At 40.4% G+C, this 20,951-nt stretch overlaps 1 protein-coding gene across 3 annotated transcripts in view; it reads right to left on the bottom strand.

Annotated features, from left to right (window-relative positions):
* Window positions 1-20,951, bottom strand: part of plrg1 (pleiotropic regulator 1) — a 103,406-nt gene that overhangs the window by 56,107 nt on the left and 26,348 nt on the right. For all 3 annotated transcript variants that reach the window (XM_073043146.1, XM_073043147.1, XM_073043148.1), the window contains 2 exons: window positions 9,378-9,431; window positions 8,732-8,825 (listed from right to left, as the gene is read on the bottom strand). In XM_073043146.1, the coding sequence (XP_072899247.1) occupies window positions 8,732-8,825; window positions 9,378-9,431 (148 nt within the window). The remainder of the gene's footprint in view (window positions 1-8,731; window positions 8,826-9,377; window positions 9,432-20,951) is intronic.

Genomic DNA, 20,951 nt, shown 5'->3' with positions numbered 1-20,951 from the left:
GAGGTAAAGCGAGTACTAAAGCAAAAAAAGATTAGATTTCAAACTCCGTACCCTGCTAAACTTCGAGTGTTTTATGATAACGGGACGCAGTTGTACCAGACAGTGGAAGAGGCGACTACAGACATGAAGGCCAGAGGGTTGCCCATCAGCATGACCAAAACGAAGGAAAGCCTGGCTGAGGAATTATCCCGCTCCGCTTGGGAAATAGTGAGAGAATCAAGAAGGCAGGAGATGGGAGGAGGCCAAGAGAAATAGATCAGGAAGAGACCGCGGGAGTTTCCCAAAGACAGTCCTCATCCCCTTCAGAAGAGCCATAAGGTTTGGCTAACTTTAAAGATGTTGAGAAGCTAAACGGAAGCAAAAGTACACGGTGACATACCTATCTCGAGAAATACTTATTATAATGTGGATTTTATATTACTTTGTTATTCTTTATTCGCTCACTTACTCCTTTTTCCCCACCAAAATGAGAATATGTATGTATGTGTGTGCGTGTGTGTGCGTGCGTGTGCGTGTGTGTCTGTGTGTGTTGTTACGTACCCGTGACACGTGACAGTGGTACCCTTGTCACGTGACTGGGGTTGAAGTTATACTGGACATGAGGTAATGGTGGAGTGATGTCATTTTCCCGCCAGTAGAGGTCATGTGACAGGTTTTTTCTACAGGGTATAAAAGGGAGACCCACCCTGTCAGGTGGGGCAGTTCATGGCTGGATTTGCCAAGCTGACTTCATGTTACTGTGTGATTTAATGTGATGACGCAGTTTAGTTAAAAATGAAGTTTTATATAATGCCTAAAGTTTAAAAGGTCAGAGCCAACGGTTTCTTTGCCAAGGGAGAGTGAAGCTTGGAAGACAAATTGAGAAGAATCGATTTTCGATGGATTGACTTCGACCTTGTGTGATCCTCATTCGGAAGGATTTCGTTTACTATTCTCACGATAGTCTCCGCTGGAAAAAGCGGGAGATTGAGAATATTGTGGACGGAAGGTCAGTCACTTTAAGTTGTTATATTTAATAAAATTCGACGTGGGAGTTCGACGCTGGGAATCGAAGGACATCGACGTGGAAGAGAATTTACATCGCTTTAAAAAGTCTCTCCTTTTAAAAGTACCGTGAGCTTTTGAACTGTCGGCATATCGTTCTTTGAACTGTTTTCATTCGGCAATTCGCTTTGGAGAACTGTTTCTTTTCAATACCATTTTAAAGACTGTTTGGGACTGCAACGCTATTAAGGACTGTCTGACCAGCTGTCAGCAGCTGAGCTCGGATCATTGTTTGGGTTTGTTTACTTTTGAAGGGGGTTTGTTATCTGTGTTTAATAAACGTGTTATTCGTTATAAAACCCCTTGCCTAACTCATCCATATTATTGTTGCCCGAATACGTAACATAATTATGGGGGCTACGTTCGGAATTGAATTATTTGAGTTTAAAAAGTTTTTTGAATTTTGAATCGGTGTTTTGGTAACGGGGATTGCTCGATTTTTTTTTTGTTTGATTGGCTTGTGAGTGGTATTCGGCAACGATGAATATTGATGAGTTTCTGGATTTGCCAGACGCGGATTTGTTAGCGAAGGCGAAAAAAACTGAAGTGTCTGAGATCGCTAATCGGTTGCATCTTAAAGGGATTTTGCCAACTACATCAAAAGCTGTAATACAGAGAAAGATCGCATCACATTTTGTGGCTTCGGGTGATTTTGAAGAATCGATTTTAGAATCGTTTCCAATAAGTAATCTGGAGATGCAGTTGCAAATTGAACAGATGATGTTAGAAAGGTGTAAATTGGAAGCTGAGCAAAAGCAGAGAGATTTTGAATATGCAATGGAGAAATTAAGGTCTGTAGAACAGTCTGCTGATTCTAAAAAACCGTTTGTTGCTAGCCAAGAAGTTAAATTGGTCCCTCCATTTAGTGAAACAGAAGTGGAGAGATATTTTCAACATTTTGAAACTATTGCTCGGATGTCAGAGTGGCCGAAAGATAAATGGTCAGTGTTGTTACAGAGTGTGATTAAAGGCAAGGCAAGACACGTTTACACAGCTTTAACTGCTGCGCAAGCATTAGATTATGATATTGTGAAAGAAAATATTCTCAAATCGTATGAATTGGTCCCAGGAGCGTACAGGGAAAGATTCAGGAGTTTGAAAAAGTCTGTGGAAAAGACTTATGTGGAATTTGCCTATGATAAAGCTATGTGTTTTGAGAGATGGGTTTCTTCTAAAAATGTAAATGAGGACTATGATACATTGAAAGAGCTGATTTTGATGGAGGAATTTAAAAGAAGCATTCCTGTTGAAGTAAGGACCTACTTAAATGAGAGGGATACTGATAAATTGCAGGACTGTGCTAGATTAGCTGATGAGTATGTTTTAATCCATAAGAATAAATTTCCTCAGGGTAGAATTTTTAAGAGGAAAAATAATATGGAGACTCAAGGTAAATCAGAAATTAAATTAGAGGTTAATGAGAGAGGTAAGGAGGAAGGAAAACCTGTGAAGGAAAAACAGTTTGGTCTTATTTGTAACTATTGTAAGAAGCCTGGCCATGTAATAGCTAACTGTTTCAAATTGAAAAAGAAAGAGAAGGAAGCAGTTCCAGATGCTTGTGTGCAACATACTGAAGCACCTGTAAAGTTACAGGGTTTGGTAAACACAAATGAGGATTTGTTAGAGTCTGACAAAGTTAGAAAGGGATATGATCATTTTATAACTGAAGGGTTTGTATCCTTGAAAGAAGGATCTACTCTGGTGCCAATAAAGATTCTTAGGGATACTGGAGCTTCTCAATCACTGATGTTAGATAGTGTGTTGAAGTTTAATGAAGAGAGTGATACTGGTGAGGTAAATTACATAAGAGGTGTTGGAAGTGATTTTATGCCTGTACGTTTACATGAAGTAAATTTAAAGTCAGGGTTAGTTACAGGATTTGTTAAGGTAGGATTACAGCATAGCTTACCTGTGAAGGGTATTTCTTTATTGTTAGGTAATGACTTGGCAGGTGGACAAGTTTTTCCTGAAGTGCATTTGACAATGGAATCAGAGGAACCAGAGGTGAATTCTAACACAGATTCTTCTTGTGTTGTGACTAGAGCAATGGCTAAAAAGATTGATGTGCAGAATGAGGTTGTTACTCATGACTGTTCAACTCAGGATTTGAGTTTTGAGGATGTGTCAGAGACTTTCTTACCTTCGTTGTTTGAACAAGGTTCTGGGAGTAAGTCTGACTATGAAGATTTATCTCTGTCTCGGAAGGAGATGATAGCAGAGCAGAATAGAGATCCTGAGATTATAAAATTAAGGGAACAAGCTTTACTAGGTAGTGAAATTGAGAAGGTGTCAGTAGGGTATTACTTGGAAAAAGGAGTGTTGATGAGGAAGTGGAGGTCGCCTACAATTCCTGCAAGTGAGGAATGGAATGTTGTTTACCAGGTAGTTGTTCCTAAAGTTTATCGGAATGAGATTTTGACTTTAGCTCATAGTGTGCCTTTAGGTGGACATCAAGGGGTAAGGAAAACTGTGGACAAGATTTTAAAACATTTTTACTGGCCTGGTTTAAGAAAAGATGTGGCGATGTTTTGTAAAACGTGCCATACTTGTCAAATTGTGGGTAAACCAAATCAGGTTACACCAGTAGCTCCATTACAACCTATTCCAGCATTCGGTGAACCGTTTTCTAAAGTTATTGTAGATTGTGTTGGTCCATTACCAAAGACAAAAACTGGTTATCAGTATTTGTTGACTATCATGTGTACTTCGTCTAGGTTTCCAGAGGCAGTACCACTTAGGAATATAAAAGCTAAAACTGTGACGAAGGCTCTTATAAAATTCTTTACTTATTTTGGATTGCCTAAGGAAATACAAACTGATCAAGGTAGTAATTTTATGTCTGGATTGTTTCAACAGATAGTTTATAAATTGGGAGCTAAGCAAATTACTTCGTCTGCATACCATCCAGAATCGCAAGGTGCCTTGGAGAGGTTTCATTCTACTCTCAAGAATATGATTAGGACATATTGTGTGGAGAATGAAAGTGACTGGGATGAGAGTATAAACTTACTTTTATTTGTAGTAAGGGAATCGGTACAGGAATCTATAGGTTTTAGTCCATTTGAACTTGTGTTTGGACATAGAGTTAGAGGACCTTTAGCTTTATTGAAGGAACAGTGGATTAGTAAGGAAGTGCATACTAATTTGTTGGACTATGTTTTGAAATTTAAGGACAGGTTACATAAAGCTTGTAGCTTAGCCAAGGAAAATTTGAAGTTGGCTCAGGAGAAAATGAAGACTTGGTATGATAAGGAAGCTAGGATGAGGATGTTTAAGCCTGGAGATAAGGTGTTGGTTTTTTTCCCAGTGCAGACAAATCCTTTACAAGCTAGATTTCATGGACCTTATGAAATTGTGTCTAGAGTTAATGATGTGGATTATGTAATAAAAACTCCAGATCGTAGAAGGTCAACACAACTTTGCCACATAAATATGATTAAACCATATTTTGAGAAACAATCTGATACTGTGACTGTTGTGGTTAGTGAGAATGAGTTTGATTTAACTGGGAACATGATAGATGATTCATCTGACTTTCATTCTAAATCTAACATTGTTTCTGTTAGGTTACCTAATTCGACTATTTTGGAAAATATGGATGAGAAATTAGCACATTTACAGCTAGAGCAGAAACAACAGATGAAGGAATTGATTTTTAAGTATAAGGATTTGTTTCCAGATGTTCCGAGAAGGACTACTATAGCTTCACATGATGTAGATGTTGGAGATGCCAAACCTATTAAACAACATCCATATAGGATGAACATGGAAAAATGTGAACTTGCTGAGAAGGAAATTGAATACATGTTAGAGAATGATATTATTAGACATTCTAACTCGAATTGGAGTTCGCCATGTGTAATGGTGCCAAAACCTGATGGTAGTATTAGGTTTTGTACGGACTATAGGAAGGTGAATGCTGTAACGAAGACAGATGCATATCCAATTCCTAGAGTAGATGATTGTGTAGATAAGGTTGGAAAAGCAAAGTTCCTTACAAAGATTGATTTATTGAAAGGGTATTGGTGTGTTCCATTAACGGACAGAGGTAGAGAGATTTCTGCATTTGTAACTCCATTTGGGTTATATGAGTATAATGTTCTTCCATTTGGGATGAAGAATGCCCCAGGTACTTTTCAGAGGATGATTAATTCTGTGATTCAGGGTTTGAAAGATACTGATGCTTATATTGATGATTTAGTGACAGGAAATGATACTTGGGAAGCACACATTATTGCGGTGGAGAAATTGTTTGAAAAGCTTTCAAAAGCTAACTTGACTATTAATTTAGCCAAGAGTGAATTTGGACATGCCACTGTGACTTACCTTGGTTATGTTGTAGGTCAAGGTAAGGTAGCTCCTGTTCAGGCAAAAGTTCAGGCAATTTTAGAAATTCCCACTCCAACGGGGAAAAAAACTCTCAGAAGGTTTTTGGGAATGGTAGGATATTATCGAAAATTTTGTAAGAATTTTGCTAATGTTGCCCTTCCATTAACTAATCTTCTGCAGAAGAATGTAAAGTTTGTGTGGACAGTGTTTTGTCAGGAAGCATTTGAAAAATTGAAAACAATGGTATGTGAACAACCTGTGCTTAAGGCACCTGACTTTGAAAAACCTTTTTCATTAGCTGTGGATGCTAGTGATGAAGCTGCGGGAGCAGTATTGATGCAAAGGAATGAGGGTGATGAGGTTGATCATCCAGTAGCATACTTTTCTAAGAAATTTAATAAGCATCAAAGAAACTATTCAACAATAGAGAAAGAATTGTTATCTCTTGTTTTGGCTTTGGAATATTTTGAGGTATATGTTGGTACAACTCAAAAACCTCTTATTGTTTACACTGATCATAATCCGTTAGTTTTTCTGAGTAAGATGAAAAACAAAAACAGAAGATTGTTAAATTGGAGTTTGATGTTACAAGAGTACAATATTGTGATAACTCATATTAAAGGTAAAGATAATGTGGTTGCTGATTGTCTATCTCGATGTTGAATGTGCAATGTTTTTTTTTGGAGTGGTTTTTTTTTATTGTAACACTCCTACTGTATTGTATATTGTGTATGTTATATAATTTATACATTTGTTTTTCTTGTAAGTAATTGTTAAAAATTTTTGTTCTTGACAGACCAAAAATGTTTTTTTTTGGAGGGAGGTGTTACGTACTCGTGACACGTGACAGTGGTACCCTTGTCACGTGACTGGGGTTGAAGTTATACTGGACATGAGGTAATGGTGGAGTGATGTCATTTTCCCGCCAGTAGAGGTCATGTGACAGGTTTTTTCTACAGGGTATAAAAGGGAGACCCACCCTGTCAGGTGGGGCAGTTCATGGCTGGATTTGCCAAGCTGACTTCATGTTACTGTGTGATTTAATGTGATGACGCAGTTTAGTTAAAAATGAAGTTTTATATAATGCCTAAAGTTTAAAAGGTCAGAGCCAACGGTTTCTTTGCCAAGGGAGAGTGAAGCTTGGAAGACAAATTGAGAAGAATCGATTTTCGATGGATTGACTTCGACCTTGTGTGATCCTCATTCGGAAGGATTTCGTTTACTATTCTCACGATAGTCTCCGCTGGAAAAAGCGGGAGATTGAGAATATTGTGGACGGAAGGTCAGTCACTTTAAGTTGTTATATTTAATAAAATTCGACGTGGGAGTTCGACGCTGGGAATCGAAGGACATCGACGTGGAAGAGAATTTACATCGCTTTAAAAAGTCTCTCCTTTTAAAAGTACCGTGAGCTTTTGAACTGTCGGCATATCGTTCTTTGAACTGTTTTCATTCGGCAATTCGCTTTGGAGAACTGTTTCTTTTCAATACCATTTTAAAGACTGTTTGGGACTGCAACGCTATTAAGGACTGTCTGACCAGCTGTCAGCAGCTGAGCTCGGATCATTGTTTGGGTTTGTTTACTTTTGAAGGGGGTTTGTTATCTGTGTTTAATAAACGTGTTATTCGTTATAAAACCCCTTGCCTAACTCATCCATATTATTGTTGCCCGAATACGTAACAGTGTGTGTATATATATATATATAAAATCTGTGTGTGCATATATGTATATATAGGAGTACACAGGGAAATCTTTTCTGTGTAACGGATTTGTTCACTGACCTTTATGAATACTGCAATGGGGGCCCTCAACTCACAAGTAGGAGAGGTTATCCCCCACAGCTAGACATTTCCTCTAGCTCAACGCAGGATCATCTACTAGAGAGCTCAGCCTTGGGAATCACACGTTTGTTACCATTTTTGTTATTATTTGCGTTTCTTGGTTCTTATTTGATCGATTAAGTTTTATTCTAATTTCAATGATACTTTGACAGATAAATACAGATGGCTAAGGACAAGGTAAAATTCATTTCTTTTAATGTCAATGGGCTATTAAATCCAATCAAAAGTAAAAGAATTTTATCCAATTTGGAACAATTTGATTCATACTGGGAAAAATAGTTTAACTACATAACGCCTCATAGGTCTGATTTTATTCTCACAAATCAATGAATCTGTGTAAAAAAAAGATCACTCCCTACTTGTACACAGTTCTTTCCTTTCGCTTGTTTTTGCTTTCCACTCTTTTCTATAAGTGTGTACCTCAGATAAATACTTTGTGGAGATTTGTGATATATATGATTATATGATAGATATGTACAATGTCTGAAATACATCTTATGAAAACGTTTGTTTGATGATGAACTTCAATAAAAAAATAAATTACAAAGAACAAAAAGGGCTGCACAGATTGATTAGGGTTGTGAAGATGACATATAGCATACTTACCTTTCTTAATCAAAGCACAGTTCAAGAATAAGTAAGTTATATTGTAGCATCATAGAAATTCGGGTTAGGCCACATCCGGAATATTCTTATCTGGTTGTCCCTTTATATAAAGAATGTGGGGTGTCTGAACAGGATGCAGAAGAGATTTTCCGGGAAACTGCCTGAATTAGAGGACATTTTCTACAAGGAGAGGATAGACAAACCTGGGTTCTTTCCTCTGGAGCAGCAGAGGCTGAGGAGAAATCTGATAGAAGTTTATAACATGAGAAACATAGATAGGTAGTCAGTAACTTTTTCCCACAAGGTTGAAATGGCTAATGCTAGAGGGCATGAATTTAAGGTGAGCAGAATAAGTTCAAAGGAAATGCAAGGGGCAAGTTTTTCTTTCAATGGAGAGTTTTGGGTGGCTGCAACGTGCTGGCAGATGTGATTCCTGTCTAATGTCATCAAAATTAGCCTCTCCCAATTCAGGATATTTACTTGTGGACCAGTCTGTTTTCTACTACTGTTTTAAGGATTTGCTTTGCTTGTCACATCGAAACACGTAGTGAAATGTGTAATTTGCATCAAATCAAATAATTGAGGTTTATGCTAGGCAGCCCACAAGTGTCGTCACACTTCCTGCGCCAATGTAACATGCTCGCAACTTCCGAACCCTAAACCTAACTGTACATCTTCGGAATGTGGGAGGAAACCAGAGGACCTGGAGAAAACCCACATAGTCTTGGGGAGTACCTCCAAACTCGTTACAGACAATGACAGTGGCAGGAATCTTACAGTCATCTTACAGTCAATATGATAAAGCATTGTAGTAATTGCTACACTATTGTGCCACCTATGAAAATTAATAGAATGGTTACTAGTTCCAAAGTGTCAAAATTCAGTTCTGAGGTTCCTTAAAAGAGCTTACCTGGATTTTGAAGATGGAATTGCCATAGCCAATGCATGAGAGCTTGCTTCACTAGGCATTTTTTGCAGCTGTGTATCACCTGCCAATGCTACTCCTACAATTTAGAAAGGCAATAAATAAATATTTTATATTAAGCCAGGAGATGCTCATGTTCAGTATTACTCTGAAATAATGCATTGTTCATAATTCTAAAGTTTTATATTTAAAAATTCCAACTTGCTTTGCTAAGCAGTCCCCAGGTTAAAACTGGGTTCCATTCAAGAGAGTGAATGGCTACAGGAAGATTGGCTACCAGCTGGGTTCACTGACTCAGTGAGTTTGCTCAGCACTCCCATTTTGTTTACTTTGAATAAGTCCCAATTTTTGCGGCACAGGGGTAAGAAGAAAAGGCACAGAAAGGTTCTGTGTTTCTCAAGAGTACAAATGAATTCAACTCCATGCATTCCATCAGTCTCCCAAACTGTTTGTTGGTGTGGATGAGATGCCCATAAGCTGTGCATTTATTTATAAGCCAGAGAGCTGATAAGGCAATTTAACTTGCAAATGGAAAATAAACCAACCTTTGCAGAGTGCAAGTTAATCCAAAACATTTCTAATCTCAAAGTTCACAATAACACCCTCCACCCCCCCCAAGAAATCTGCTAACCTGGACCTGATGGGTATGGATGAGTACCAGTTATAACATATTCAGGTTCTTGATCTATAACAGAATAGAAACAAAATACAAGGTTTTAGGTTAGGTACTGAAGTAAATTTTACAATACAATTGTAATAACCAGCATTCAAATGAAAGTACACAGATGACATTGAATGTTTGCTTACAAAATTGTCTTTCAAATGTAAAGTTATTTGGAAAAAATGGCATTTGCTAAAACCAGCCACTTATGCTATCCTTATTATGGTTTTCAGAGATCTTTTTCAGGGATGATGCCTGGGCAAGTCTAGTCTGGAATATAGGGATATAAATACCACTAGACTAGACTTGCCCAAGCACCATCCCTGAAAATCATAAGAGTTTGTCATCGAAATATTGGTTATAGTCGATACTTGTACCAGGCTTGAAGCCTGAAAAGAGTTTATTCATCATATACTCTGGGAAAGCACTAGTTCCTTTTGCATCCAGGTTGTCATGTGTAAACTTGAAATGTGCAGCAATGTTTTTTTTGGAAAGCAGTGGTTTCCTCTGTGGTGTCCTTCCATGAACACCGTTCTTATACAATGCTTTTCTTATAGTGGACACATGAACAGAGACTTCAGCGAGTTCCAGAGATTTCTCTGTCTTTTGCTGTTACTCTTGGGTTCTTTCTCACCTCCTTCAGCACTGCACAGTGTGCTCTTGCTGTGACTTTTACAGGACAGCCACTCAGAGGGAGATTAGCAACAATACTGAATTTCCTCCATCTGGAGACAATTTCTCTTACTGTGGACTCAGGTCTTTAGAAATGCTTTTATAGCCTTATGCAGCTTAATGCATCTCTACAATTCTTCTTCTAAGGTCCTCCGAAAGTTGTTTTGATCAAGGCATGATGCACATAAACAAATCTTTCTTGAGAAGATTGGAACACCAGACTCCAAATAGTTTTTGTAGATGGCATTACCCTGGAGGTTCACATACAGTCAGCCCTCCTATCTGTGGATTCCGCGTGTGCGGATTCAATCAACCGCGGATCGGGAAAACCCGGAAGTTCTCTCCAGCACTCATTATTTGAGCATGTGCAGACTATTTTTTCTTGTCATTATCCCCTAAACAATACAGTATAAACAACTATTTACATAGCATTTACATTGTATTAGGTATTATAAGTAATCTAGAAATGACTTAAAAGTACAAGCAGTCCCTGGGTTATGAATGAGTTCCATTCCTGAGTCTGTCTTTAAGTCAGATTTGAAGTCGGAACAGGTACATCCGGTATTACTTAGCGTCAGTTAGTCAAACGTTTTTCTTAGTATATAGTACATATTTCACCTTTCTATGCATATAAAACACTTAAGAAACATATGTATTTCAATAATTAAACCACTGCATTGCTTAGTAATAATAGTAGTTTTCATCAGGGCAGGGCCTTTCACATGATCCATTAAAATTGTTCCGATCGTTGACCAAACTATAGTCTAATGCTTTTCCAATGACCGATGGCGTTTCACCTCTTTCCGATCGCTTTATTACTTCCACCTTATTTTCAATCACGATCATGATTACTTTCGTGAACAGAAACACCACGGATTCAGAGCTACGCCGGGTCCTAAAGACCACCGTATTGATTCAGGTTAAATAAGGGACTTGAGCATCCGCGGTTTTTGGTATCTGCGGGGGGGGGGGTGTCTCGGAACCAATCCCCTGTGGATAAGGAGGGCCGACTGTACTTTTATGAACTTAGACTGTGATGTTTAAATGATGTACTCAGTGTTGATGAGAAGTACAATTGTTTGTGTTATTAGCTTAGGCAGATTGTGTTTCTCTATTATTGTGACTTATGTGAAGATCAACCACATTTTATGAGTAATTAATGCAGAAAACTAGGTAAGTGCAAATAGTTCACAAACTCTTGCTACTGTAAATAGGAAGCTTGGCATAGTACATGAGTGAGAACTTCAGAGTTTTGTGGTACTGGGGCAATTCTAGGATGGGAGGCACTTAATGAACAATCACACCAGGGAATTTCTCTCTGGTCCAAGAAGAACTCAGCAGAGAATCCTGGCAACACAATGAGGCACAGCTAAAAAGGACTACATGCATTGAAGTAAAAATACAGTAGCAGCTATTTAGTTGCTAAATACAGTAGATTTAGTTCCAAGATTTGATTGAACTCAGTTCAGTGTAAACCAGAATCTGTGGCATTTTGCAATATTAGCAGAGTTAAACCAGAGGACATGGGTTAATGGTGAAGGGGGAAAAGTTTAAAGGGAACATTGGGGGGGCTTCTTCACATAGAGGATGGTGGGAATGTGGAAATGAGCTACCAGATGAAGTGGTAAATGCCGGCTCACGTTTAACATTTAGAATAACTTGGAGAGGTACATGGATGAGAGGTGCATGAAGGGATATGGGCCGGGTGTAGGTCAGTGGGACTAGGCAGAAAAATGGTTCAGCACAGCCAAGAAGGGCCAAAAGGCCTGTTTCTGTGCTGTAATGTTCTATGCTTCCTCTAGTAAAATCAGAAATTTATAAATTAACACTCCTGAAAGGACAAGTCGAAATATAAAATACAGCTGATTCCAGTTAATTTGGGCATCAGTTAATGGAATCAGTCGTTGATTTGGGACAACTCTTAAACAACAAAACCCAAATGAGAAAACAGCCAGGTTTCCTTTATTTACTTGAGCAGTAACTGGGACAGGATACTGTTGCCAAACAAGTTCTGATGAGCATCAGTCACGCACACTTGTGTGGCCATTAGACATTATACCCTGCTTAGAGCAAACAGTTTTTAAATAGTGTCAGTTGTCTATGTTTGTTCAAAGCTCAAGGTAAATTTATTATCAAAGTACATATATATCACCAGATACAACCATGGGTTTCATTTTCTTGCGGGCAATCACAAAACAGTAGGAAAATAACCATAATAGAATCAATGGAAGACTGCACCAACTTGGGTATTCAACCAGTGTACAGAAGACAACAAACTGGGCAAATTCAAAAGAAATAATAATAATAATAATAATAATAATAATAATAATAAATAAATAGCATAAATATGAGAACATGAGATGAAGAGTCCTTGAAAGTGAGTCCAAGGGTTGTGGGAATATTTCAATGATGGAGCAGGTAAGGTTGTTCTCTTTGGGTCAAGAGCCTGAGGGTTGGGGGGGTAATAACTGTTCTTGAACCTGGTGGTGAGAGTCCTGAGGCTCCAAATCAACTTTCTGATAGCAGCAGTGAGAAGACAACAAGACCTGGTTGTGGTGGGGGTGGGGAAGGAGGGGGTCCCTGATGATGGATGCTGTTTTCCTGCAACAACACTCTGTGTAGATGTGCTCAGTGGTGGGGAGGAGGGCTTTACCTGTGAAGGATTGGGCCATATCCACTATTTTTTTTGTAGGATTTTCCCTTCATTTGTATTTCCATATCAGTCTGTGATGAAGTCGTCAATATATGTTACACTACCATCTATAGAAGTTTGTCCAAGTTTTAGATGTCATGTCGAATCTTCACAAACTCCCAAGTACAGGCATTGCTTTGCTTCCTTTGTAATTGCACTTACGTGCTGAGCTCAGGACAGGTCCTCAAAATAATAGCACCAAAGAACTTAAAGTTGCCGACCTGATCCTCTAATGAGGACTGGCTCATGGACCTGTTTCCTCCTCATGAAGCTCTTGGTCTTGCTGACATTGAGTAAGAGGTTTTTGTTATGGCACCACTCAGCCAGATTTTCAATCTCCTTTCTATAAGCTGTTCGTCACCTTTGATTCGGCCCATGACAGTGGTGTCATCTGCAAACTTGAATATGACATTATAGTTGCAGTAAGCCACAGTGTCAATAAGTGTAAAGCTAGTAGAGCAGGGGACTAAGCACACAGCGTGGTGGTGCAACTGTGCTAATGGAAATTGTGGAGAGGGTGCTGTTGCCCGAGAAGAATTGATGATCCAATTGTACAAGAAGGCATTGAGGTCAAGGTGTCCAAAAAGCAGTGATTTTTTTCACTGATTGTTGGTGAGAAATAAGCAGTAAGACAATTCAGAACTGTATTACTCACTGTGGTTTCAAGCATTCAGGGTTGGAGATGCCAGAAATGATCAGGTACAAAAATGAAATTACTTCATTACTTCAACAAGTTAGAAACTATATAGAATTTAGAGCATAAGATTTAGGTGCAAAATCAAATGATCAGATGATGATTCAATCTGATCATCAGCCATGATGATCAGATTGAATCTGGTCATCATGGCTCTTAGCCCCAATCCCTTGCCTTCTCCTTGTATCCCTCCATGCCCTGAACAATCAAGAATCTATCAACCTCTGTCTTAAATATACACACAAAGACTTGGCCTCCACAGGTGTCTGTGGCAAAGAATTCCACAGATTCACCACTCTCTGGCTAAAGAAATTCTTAACCATCTTCATTCTAAAAGCATTTCCCTCTAAACTGAGGATGTGCCCTCTGGTCTTAAGACTCTCCCACCACAGGAAACATCCACTCTATCAAGGCCTTTCAACATTTGATAGATCTCACCTCTCATTCTTCTGAATTCCAGTGAATACCAGCCCAGAGCCATCTAATGCACTTCATATGACAAGCCATTCTATCCTGGAATCATTTGTGAAACTCCTTTGAACTCACTCCAGTTTCAGAACATCCTTTCCAAGTTAAGGGGCTCAGAATACTCCAAGTGAGGCTTCACCAGTGTCTTATAAAGTTACAACATGACAGCTTTGCATTTATATAGCAGTCCTCTTGAAATGAATGCTAACATTGCATTTGTCTTATTCATTAGACTCAACCTGCAAATTAACCTTTAGAGAATTCTGCACAAGGAATCCCAAGTCTCTTTGAAGTTTTTTGTATTTTCTGTCCAATTAGAAAATAGTCAACTCTTTAATTTCTTCTACCAAAGTGCATGACCATACACTTCCCAACACTGTATTCCACCTGCCCATTTTCCTAATCCAAGTCCTTCTAAGTAGCCTACTTCCTCAAAACTACTTGCCCCTTCACCTATCTTCATATTGTCTGCAAACTTTGCAACAAAGCCATTAATTCCATCACCCAAATCATTGACATCTAATGTAAAAAGAATCAGTCTCAACACAAACCCCTGTGGAACACCACTAGGCCAGCAACCACCAGTAAAGGCTCCATTCATTTCCTCTTTGCCTCCTGCCAATCAGCCACTGCTTTTTCCATGCTACAATCTTTCCTGTAATACCATGGGCTTATAGCGTGTTAAGCAGCCTCATGTGTGGCATCTTGTCAAAGGCCTTCTGAAAATCTGAGTACACAAAATGACGTGATGCTCCTTCGTCTGTCCTGCTTGTTACTTCTTCAAAGAATTCCAACAGGTTTGTCAGGCAAGAATTTTCCCTTGAAGAGACCACACTGACCAGGGCATATTTTATCATGTGCCTCCAAGTACACTGAGACCTCATCCACAATAATCGACTCCAACATCTTCCCAACCATTGAAGCTTCCTTTCTTTTGCCCGCTCCCTTCTTGAACAGTGGAGTGACATTTGGATTTTCCGTTCTTCCGAAACCACGCCAGAATCTTGTGATTCTTGAAAATCATTACTAATGCCTCTACAATCTCTTCATCCACCACTTTCAGAACTCTGGGGTGTACACCATCTGGTCCAGATGACTTATCTACATTGAGACTTCTCAGCTTTCCAAAAACCTTCTCTCTAGTAATAGTAACTTCACACACTTCATGCACGATATCCAGAACTTCCACATACTGCTAGTGTCTTCCACAGTGAAAACTGATGCACAATTATTCAATTCGTCTACCATTTCCTTGTTCCTATTACTACCTCTCCAGCACAGTTTTCCAGCAGTCCAATATCCACTCTCACCTCTTTTTCACACTTTATGCATCTGAAGAAACTTTTGGTATTCTATTTCGTATTAGTGGCTGGCTTACTTTCATATTCCATTTTTGCCTTCTTAATGACTTTCTTTTAGTTATCTGTTCGTTTTTAAAAGCTTCCCAATACCCTAACCACCTATTAATTTTTTCTCTATTATATGCTCTCACTTTGGCTTTTGTGTTGGCATTGACTTCTCTTGTTAACCACAATTTTGTCGTCTTTCCTTCACAATACTTCTTCCTCTTTCAAAAGTATATATCCTGTGTCTTCTAGAAAGATAGAAAACCTACAGCACAGTACAGGCCCTTCGGCCCACAAAATTGTGCCGAACATGTCCTTACCTTAAAATTACTAGGCTTACCTACAGCCCTCTATTTTGCTAGGCTCCATGTACCTATCTAAAAGCCTCTTAAAAGACTTTATCGTATCCACCTCCATCACCGTTGCCGGCAACCCATTCCACGTACCCACCACTCTCTGAGTAAAAAACTTAACCCTAACATCTCCTCTGTACCTAATCCCCAGCACCTTAAACCTGGTCCTCAAGTCTCTATTTCCTGAGGAGACTGAGGTCCTTTAACATCTGCCGGAAGATGCTGAGGATGTTCTACGAGGCTGTGGTGGCCAGTGCTATCATGTTTGCTGTTGTGCGCTGGGGTAGCAGGCTGAGGGTAGCAGACACCAACAGAATCAACAAACTCATTCGTAAGGCCAGTGATGTTGTGGGGTTGGAACTGGACTCTCTGACGGTGGTGTCTGAAAAGAGGATGCTGTCCAAGTTGCATGCCATCTTGGACAATGACTCCCATCCACTCCATAATGTACTGGTTAGGCACAGGAGTACATTCAGCCAGAGACTTATTCCACCGAGATGTAACACTGAGCATCATAGGAAGTCATTCCTACCTGTGGCCATCAAACTTTACAACTCCTCCCTTGGAGTGTCAGATACCCTGAGCCAATAGGCTGGTCCTGGACTTATTTCCACTTGGCATGCATGATTAACTTATTATTATTTAATTATTTATGGTTTTATTTTGCTATATTTCTTGGTTGGTGCAGCTGTAACAAAACCCAATTTCCCCTTGGGATCAATAAAGTATGTCTGTCTGTAACCACTTCAGCCCAGGGAAAAAGCCTCTAACGATACACACGATCAATGCCTCTCATCATCTTATACACCTCTATCAGGTCACCTCTCATCCTCCGTCACTCCAAAGAGAAAAGGCCGAATTCACTCAACATATTCTCATAAGGCATGCTCTCCAATCCAGGCAACATCCTTGTAAATCTCCTCTGCACACTTTCTATGGCTTCCACATCATTCTTGTAGTGAGGCGACCAGAACTGAGCACAGTACTCCAAGTGGGGTCTGACCAGGGTCCTATATAGCTGGAACATTACCTCTCGACTCTCAAATTCAATTCCACGATTGATGAAGGCCAATACACCATACGCCTTCTTAACCACAGAGTCAAACTGTGCAGCTGCTTTGAAAGTCCTATGGACTTGGACCCCAAGATCCCACTGATCCTCCACGCTGCCAAGAGTCTTACCATTAATACTATATATATTGTCATCGTATTTGACCTACCAAAATGAACCACTTCACACTTATCAGGGTTGAACTCCCATCTGCCACTTCTCAGCCCTATCAATATCCTGCTGTAACCTCTGACAGCCCTCCGCACTATCCACAACACCTCCAACCTTTGTGTCATCAGCAAACTTACTAACCCATCCCTCCACTTCCTCATCCAGGTCATTTATAAAAATCACGAAGAATAAGGGTCCCAGAACAGATCCCTGAGGCACTCCACCGGTGACCGACCTCCATGCAGAATATGACGCGTCTACAACCACTCTTTGCCTTCTGTGAACAAGCAAGGTCTCCTTGGATTCTATGCCTCCTTACTTTCTCAATAAGCCTTGCGTGGGGTAGCTTATCAAATGCTTTGCTGAAATCCATATACACTTCATCTACTGCTCTTCCTTCATCAACATGTTTAGTCACATCCTCAAAAAATTCAATCAGGTTCTTTGCCCTTAACAAAGCCATGCTGACTACTCCTAAGCATATTATACCTCTCCAAATGTTCATAAATCCTGCCTCTCAGGATCTTCTCCATCAACTTACCAACCACTAAGGTAAGACTCACTGGTCTATAATTTCCTGGGCTATCTCTACTCCCTTTCTTGAATAAAGGAACAACATCTGCAACCCTCCAATCCTCCGGAACCTCTCCCGTCCCTAGTGATGATGCAGAGATCCTCGCCAGAGGCTCTGCAATCTCCTCCCTCACCTCCCACAGTAGCCTGGGGTACATTTTGTCCTGTCCCAGTGACTTATCCAACTTGATGCTTTCCAATAGCTCCAGCACATCCTCTTTCTTAATATCCATATGTTCAAGCTTTTCATTCTGCTGCAAGTCATCACTATAATCACCAAGATCCTTTTCCACAGAGAATACTGCAGTGAAGTATTCATTAAGTACCTCTGCTATTTCCTCCGGTTCCATGCACACTTTCCCACTGTCACACTTGATAGGTCCCATTGTTTCACATCTTATCCCCTTGCTCTTCACATACTTGTAGATTGCCTTGGGGTTTTCCTTAACCTTGCCCACCGAGGCCTTCTCATGGCCCCTTCTGGCTCTCCTAATTTCCTTCTTAAGCTCCTTCCTAGTAGCCTTATAATCTTCTAGATCTCTAACATTACCTAGCTCTCTGAACCTTTTGTAAGCTTTTCTTTTCTTCTTGACTAGATTTATTACAGCCTTTATACACCACGGTTTCTGTACCCTACCATAACTTCCCTGTCTCACTGGAACGTACCTATGCAGAACTCCACACAAATATCCCCTGGATATTTGCCACATTTCTTCTGTACTTTTCTGTGAGAACATCTGTTTCTAATTTAAGCCTCCACTTTCCTGCCCGATAGCCTCATAATTCCCCTTACTCCAATTAAACGCTTTTCTAACTTGTCTCTTCCTATCTCTCTCCGATGCTATTGTAAAGGAGATAGAATTATGATCACTATCTCCAAAATGCTCTTTCACTGAGAGATCTGACACCTGACTAGGTTCATTTCCCAATACCAAATCAAGTACAGCTTCTCCTCTTGTAGGCCTACCTACATATTGTGTCAAGAATCCTTCCTGAACACACCTAACAAACTCCACCCCATCTAAACCCCTTGCTCCAGGGAGATGCCAATTGATATCTGGGAAATTAAAATCTCCCATCATGACAACTCTGTTATTATTACACCTTTCCAGGATCTGTTTCCCTATCTGCTCCTCGATATCCCTGTTACTATTGGGCGGCCTATAAAAAACACCCAGTAAAATTATTGACCCCTTCCTGTTCCTAATCTCCAGCCACAGAGACTCCATAGACAATCCTTCCATGGCGTCCACCTTTTCTGCAGCCATGACACTATCTCTGAACAATAATGTCACGCCCCCACCTCTTTTGCCTCCCTCCCTGTCCTTTCTGAAACATTTAAAACCTGGCACTTTAAATAACCAATCCTGTCCCTGAGCCTTCTAAGTCTCTGTAATGGCCACCACATCATATCTCCAAGTACTGATCCACGTTCTAAGCTCATCCGCTTTGTTCACAACACTCCTTGCACTAAAATAGACAAATCTCAATCCTTTGGTCTGAGCGCACCTGCCTATCCTCCCTCTCACACTGTCTACAAGCTTTCTCTATTTGTGAGCTAACCTCCTTTTCCCCAGTCTCTTCAGTTCGGTTCCCACCCCCCAACAATTCTAATTTAAACTCTCCCCAGTAGCCTTAGCAAACCTCCCTGCCAGGATATTGGTTCCCCTGGGATTCAAGTGTAACCCATCCTTTTTGTACAGGTCACTCCTGCCCCAAAAGAGGTCCCAATTATCCAGAAATCTGAATCCCTGCACCTTGCTCCAATCGCTCACCTCATCCTATTCCTATTCTCACTGTCACGTGGCACAGGCAGTAATCCCGAGATTACTACCTTTGTGGTCCTGCTTCTCAATTTCCTTCCCAATTCCCTGTAGTCTTTTTTCAGGACCTCTCCCCTTATCCTACCAATTTTCATTGGTCATTGATACCAATATATACCACAACCTCTGGCTGTTCTCCCTCTTACTGCAGGATATCTTGGACACGATCTGAAACATGCCAAGGTTGCACCTGGGAGGCAAACTACCATCCTAGTTTCTTTTCTGCGTCCACAGAATCGCATTCTGAATTGCTTCCAGAAGTTCTACCATTGCTGCTCTGCTGTCATCTCTGCCAAAGTTCTTTTCTAATCAATGTTGGCCAACTCCTCTCTCATGCCCCTATAATTCCCTTCAATCCGCTGCAATACTGGTACATCTGACTTTAGCTCCTCCTTCTCAAATTTCAGGGTAAATTCGATCATATTATGATCATTTTCCCCTAAGGGTTCTTTTACCTTAAGCTCTCTAATCAATTAGGGTTCATTGCACAACACCCAATCCAGAATAGCTGATCCTCTAGTGGGCTTTTACCAACAGAGCAAGGCCACCCCCTTTGCCTTTCTGCATATCCTTTTGATATATGTATCCCTGGACATTCAGCTCCCAGCTATAATCTCTTAGCCATGATTCAGTGATGCCTACAACATCATATATGGCAATCTGCAACTATGCTGCAAGTTCATCTGCCTTATTCTGTATTCCGCATGCACTCAGATATAACATCTTCAGTCCTGTATTCACCCTTTAGATTTTGCCTCACTATGCTCAACCTTTTGATCTCTAACTTTGTCTGAGATCTTACAAGCATCTGCCTCCACAACCTCTCAACTAACTGTTCCCATCCCCCTGCAACTCTAGCTTAAACCCCACTGTGCACTTTTAACAAACCTTCCCCTAGGATATTAGTTCCCCTCCAGATCAGGTGCAAATAGTCCCCCTTTCTGGAAGAACGCCCAATGATCCAAAAATCTTATGCCTTTCCTCCTACGCCAACTCCTTAGACAAGAATGAAACTGTATAATGTTCCTAGTTCTAGCTTTGCTAGCACATGGCATGGGTAGCACTCCTGAGATCACAACTGTGGAGGTCCTGCCCTTTAACTTAGCACCTAACTCCCTGAACACCCTATGCAGAAACTCATCACTCATCCTACCCATGTCATTGGTACCTGCATGGATCATGGCTCCTGGCTGTTCACCCTCCCACTTAAAAAGGCTGAGGACTTGATCTGAGATATACCAGTCCCAAGCACCTGGGAGGCAACATACCATATAACAATTACAGCATGGAAACAGGCCATCTCGGCCATTCTAGTCCGTGCCGACGCTTACACTCACCTAGTCTCACTGGCCCGCACTCAGCCCATAACCCTCCATTCTTTTCCTGCCCATATACCTATCCAATTTTACTTTAAATGACAATACCGAACCTGCCTCTACCAGTTCTACTGGAAGTTCATTCCACACAGCTACCACTCTCTGAGTAAAGAAATTCCCCCTCATGTTACCCCCAAACTTTTGCCCCCTAACTCTCAAATCATGTCCTCAATTCCCTTCTGGAAATCTCGTTCTCGCCCACAGAATCTCCTGTCCGTTCACCGAACTAATGAATCCCCTATCACCACAGCGAGTCTCTTCTTCCCACTTTTCTTTCTGAGTCACAGAGGCAGACTCAGTGCCAGAGACCCACCAGTGACTTTCC

Source organism: Hemitrygon akajei, chromosome 4 (assembly GCF_048418815.1).
Source record: "Hemitrygon akajei chromosome 4, sHemAka1.3, whole genome shotgun sequence".
Lineage (NCBI taxonomy): Eukaryota > Metazoa > Chordata > Chondrichthyes > Myliobatiformes > Dasyatidae > Hemitrygon > Hemitrygon akajei.
This window is presented reverse-complemented; position numbering and strand designations above follow the sequence as displayed.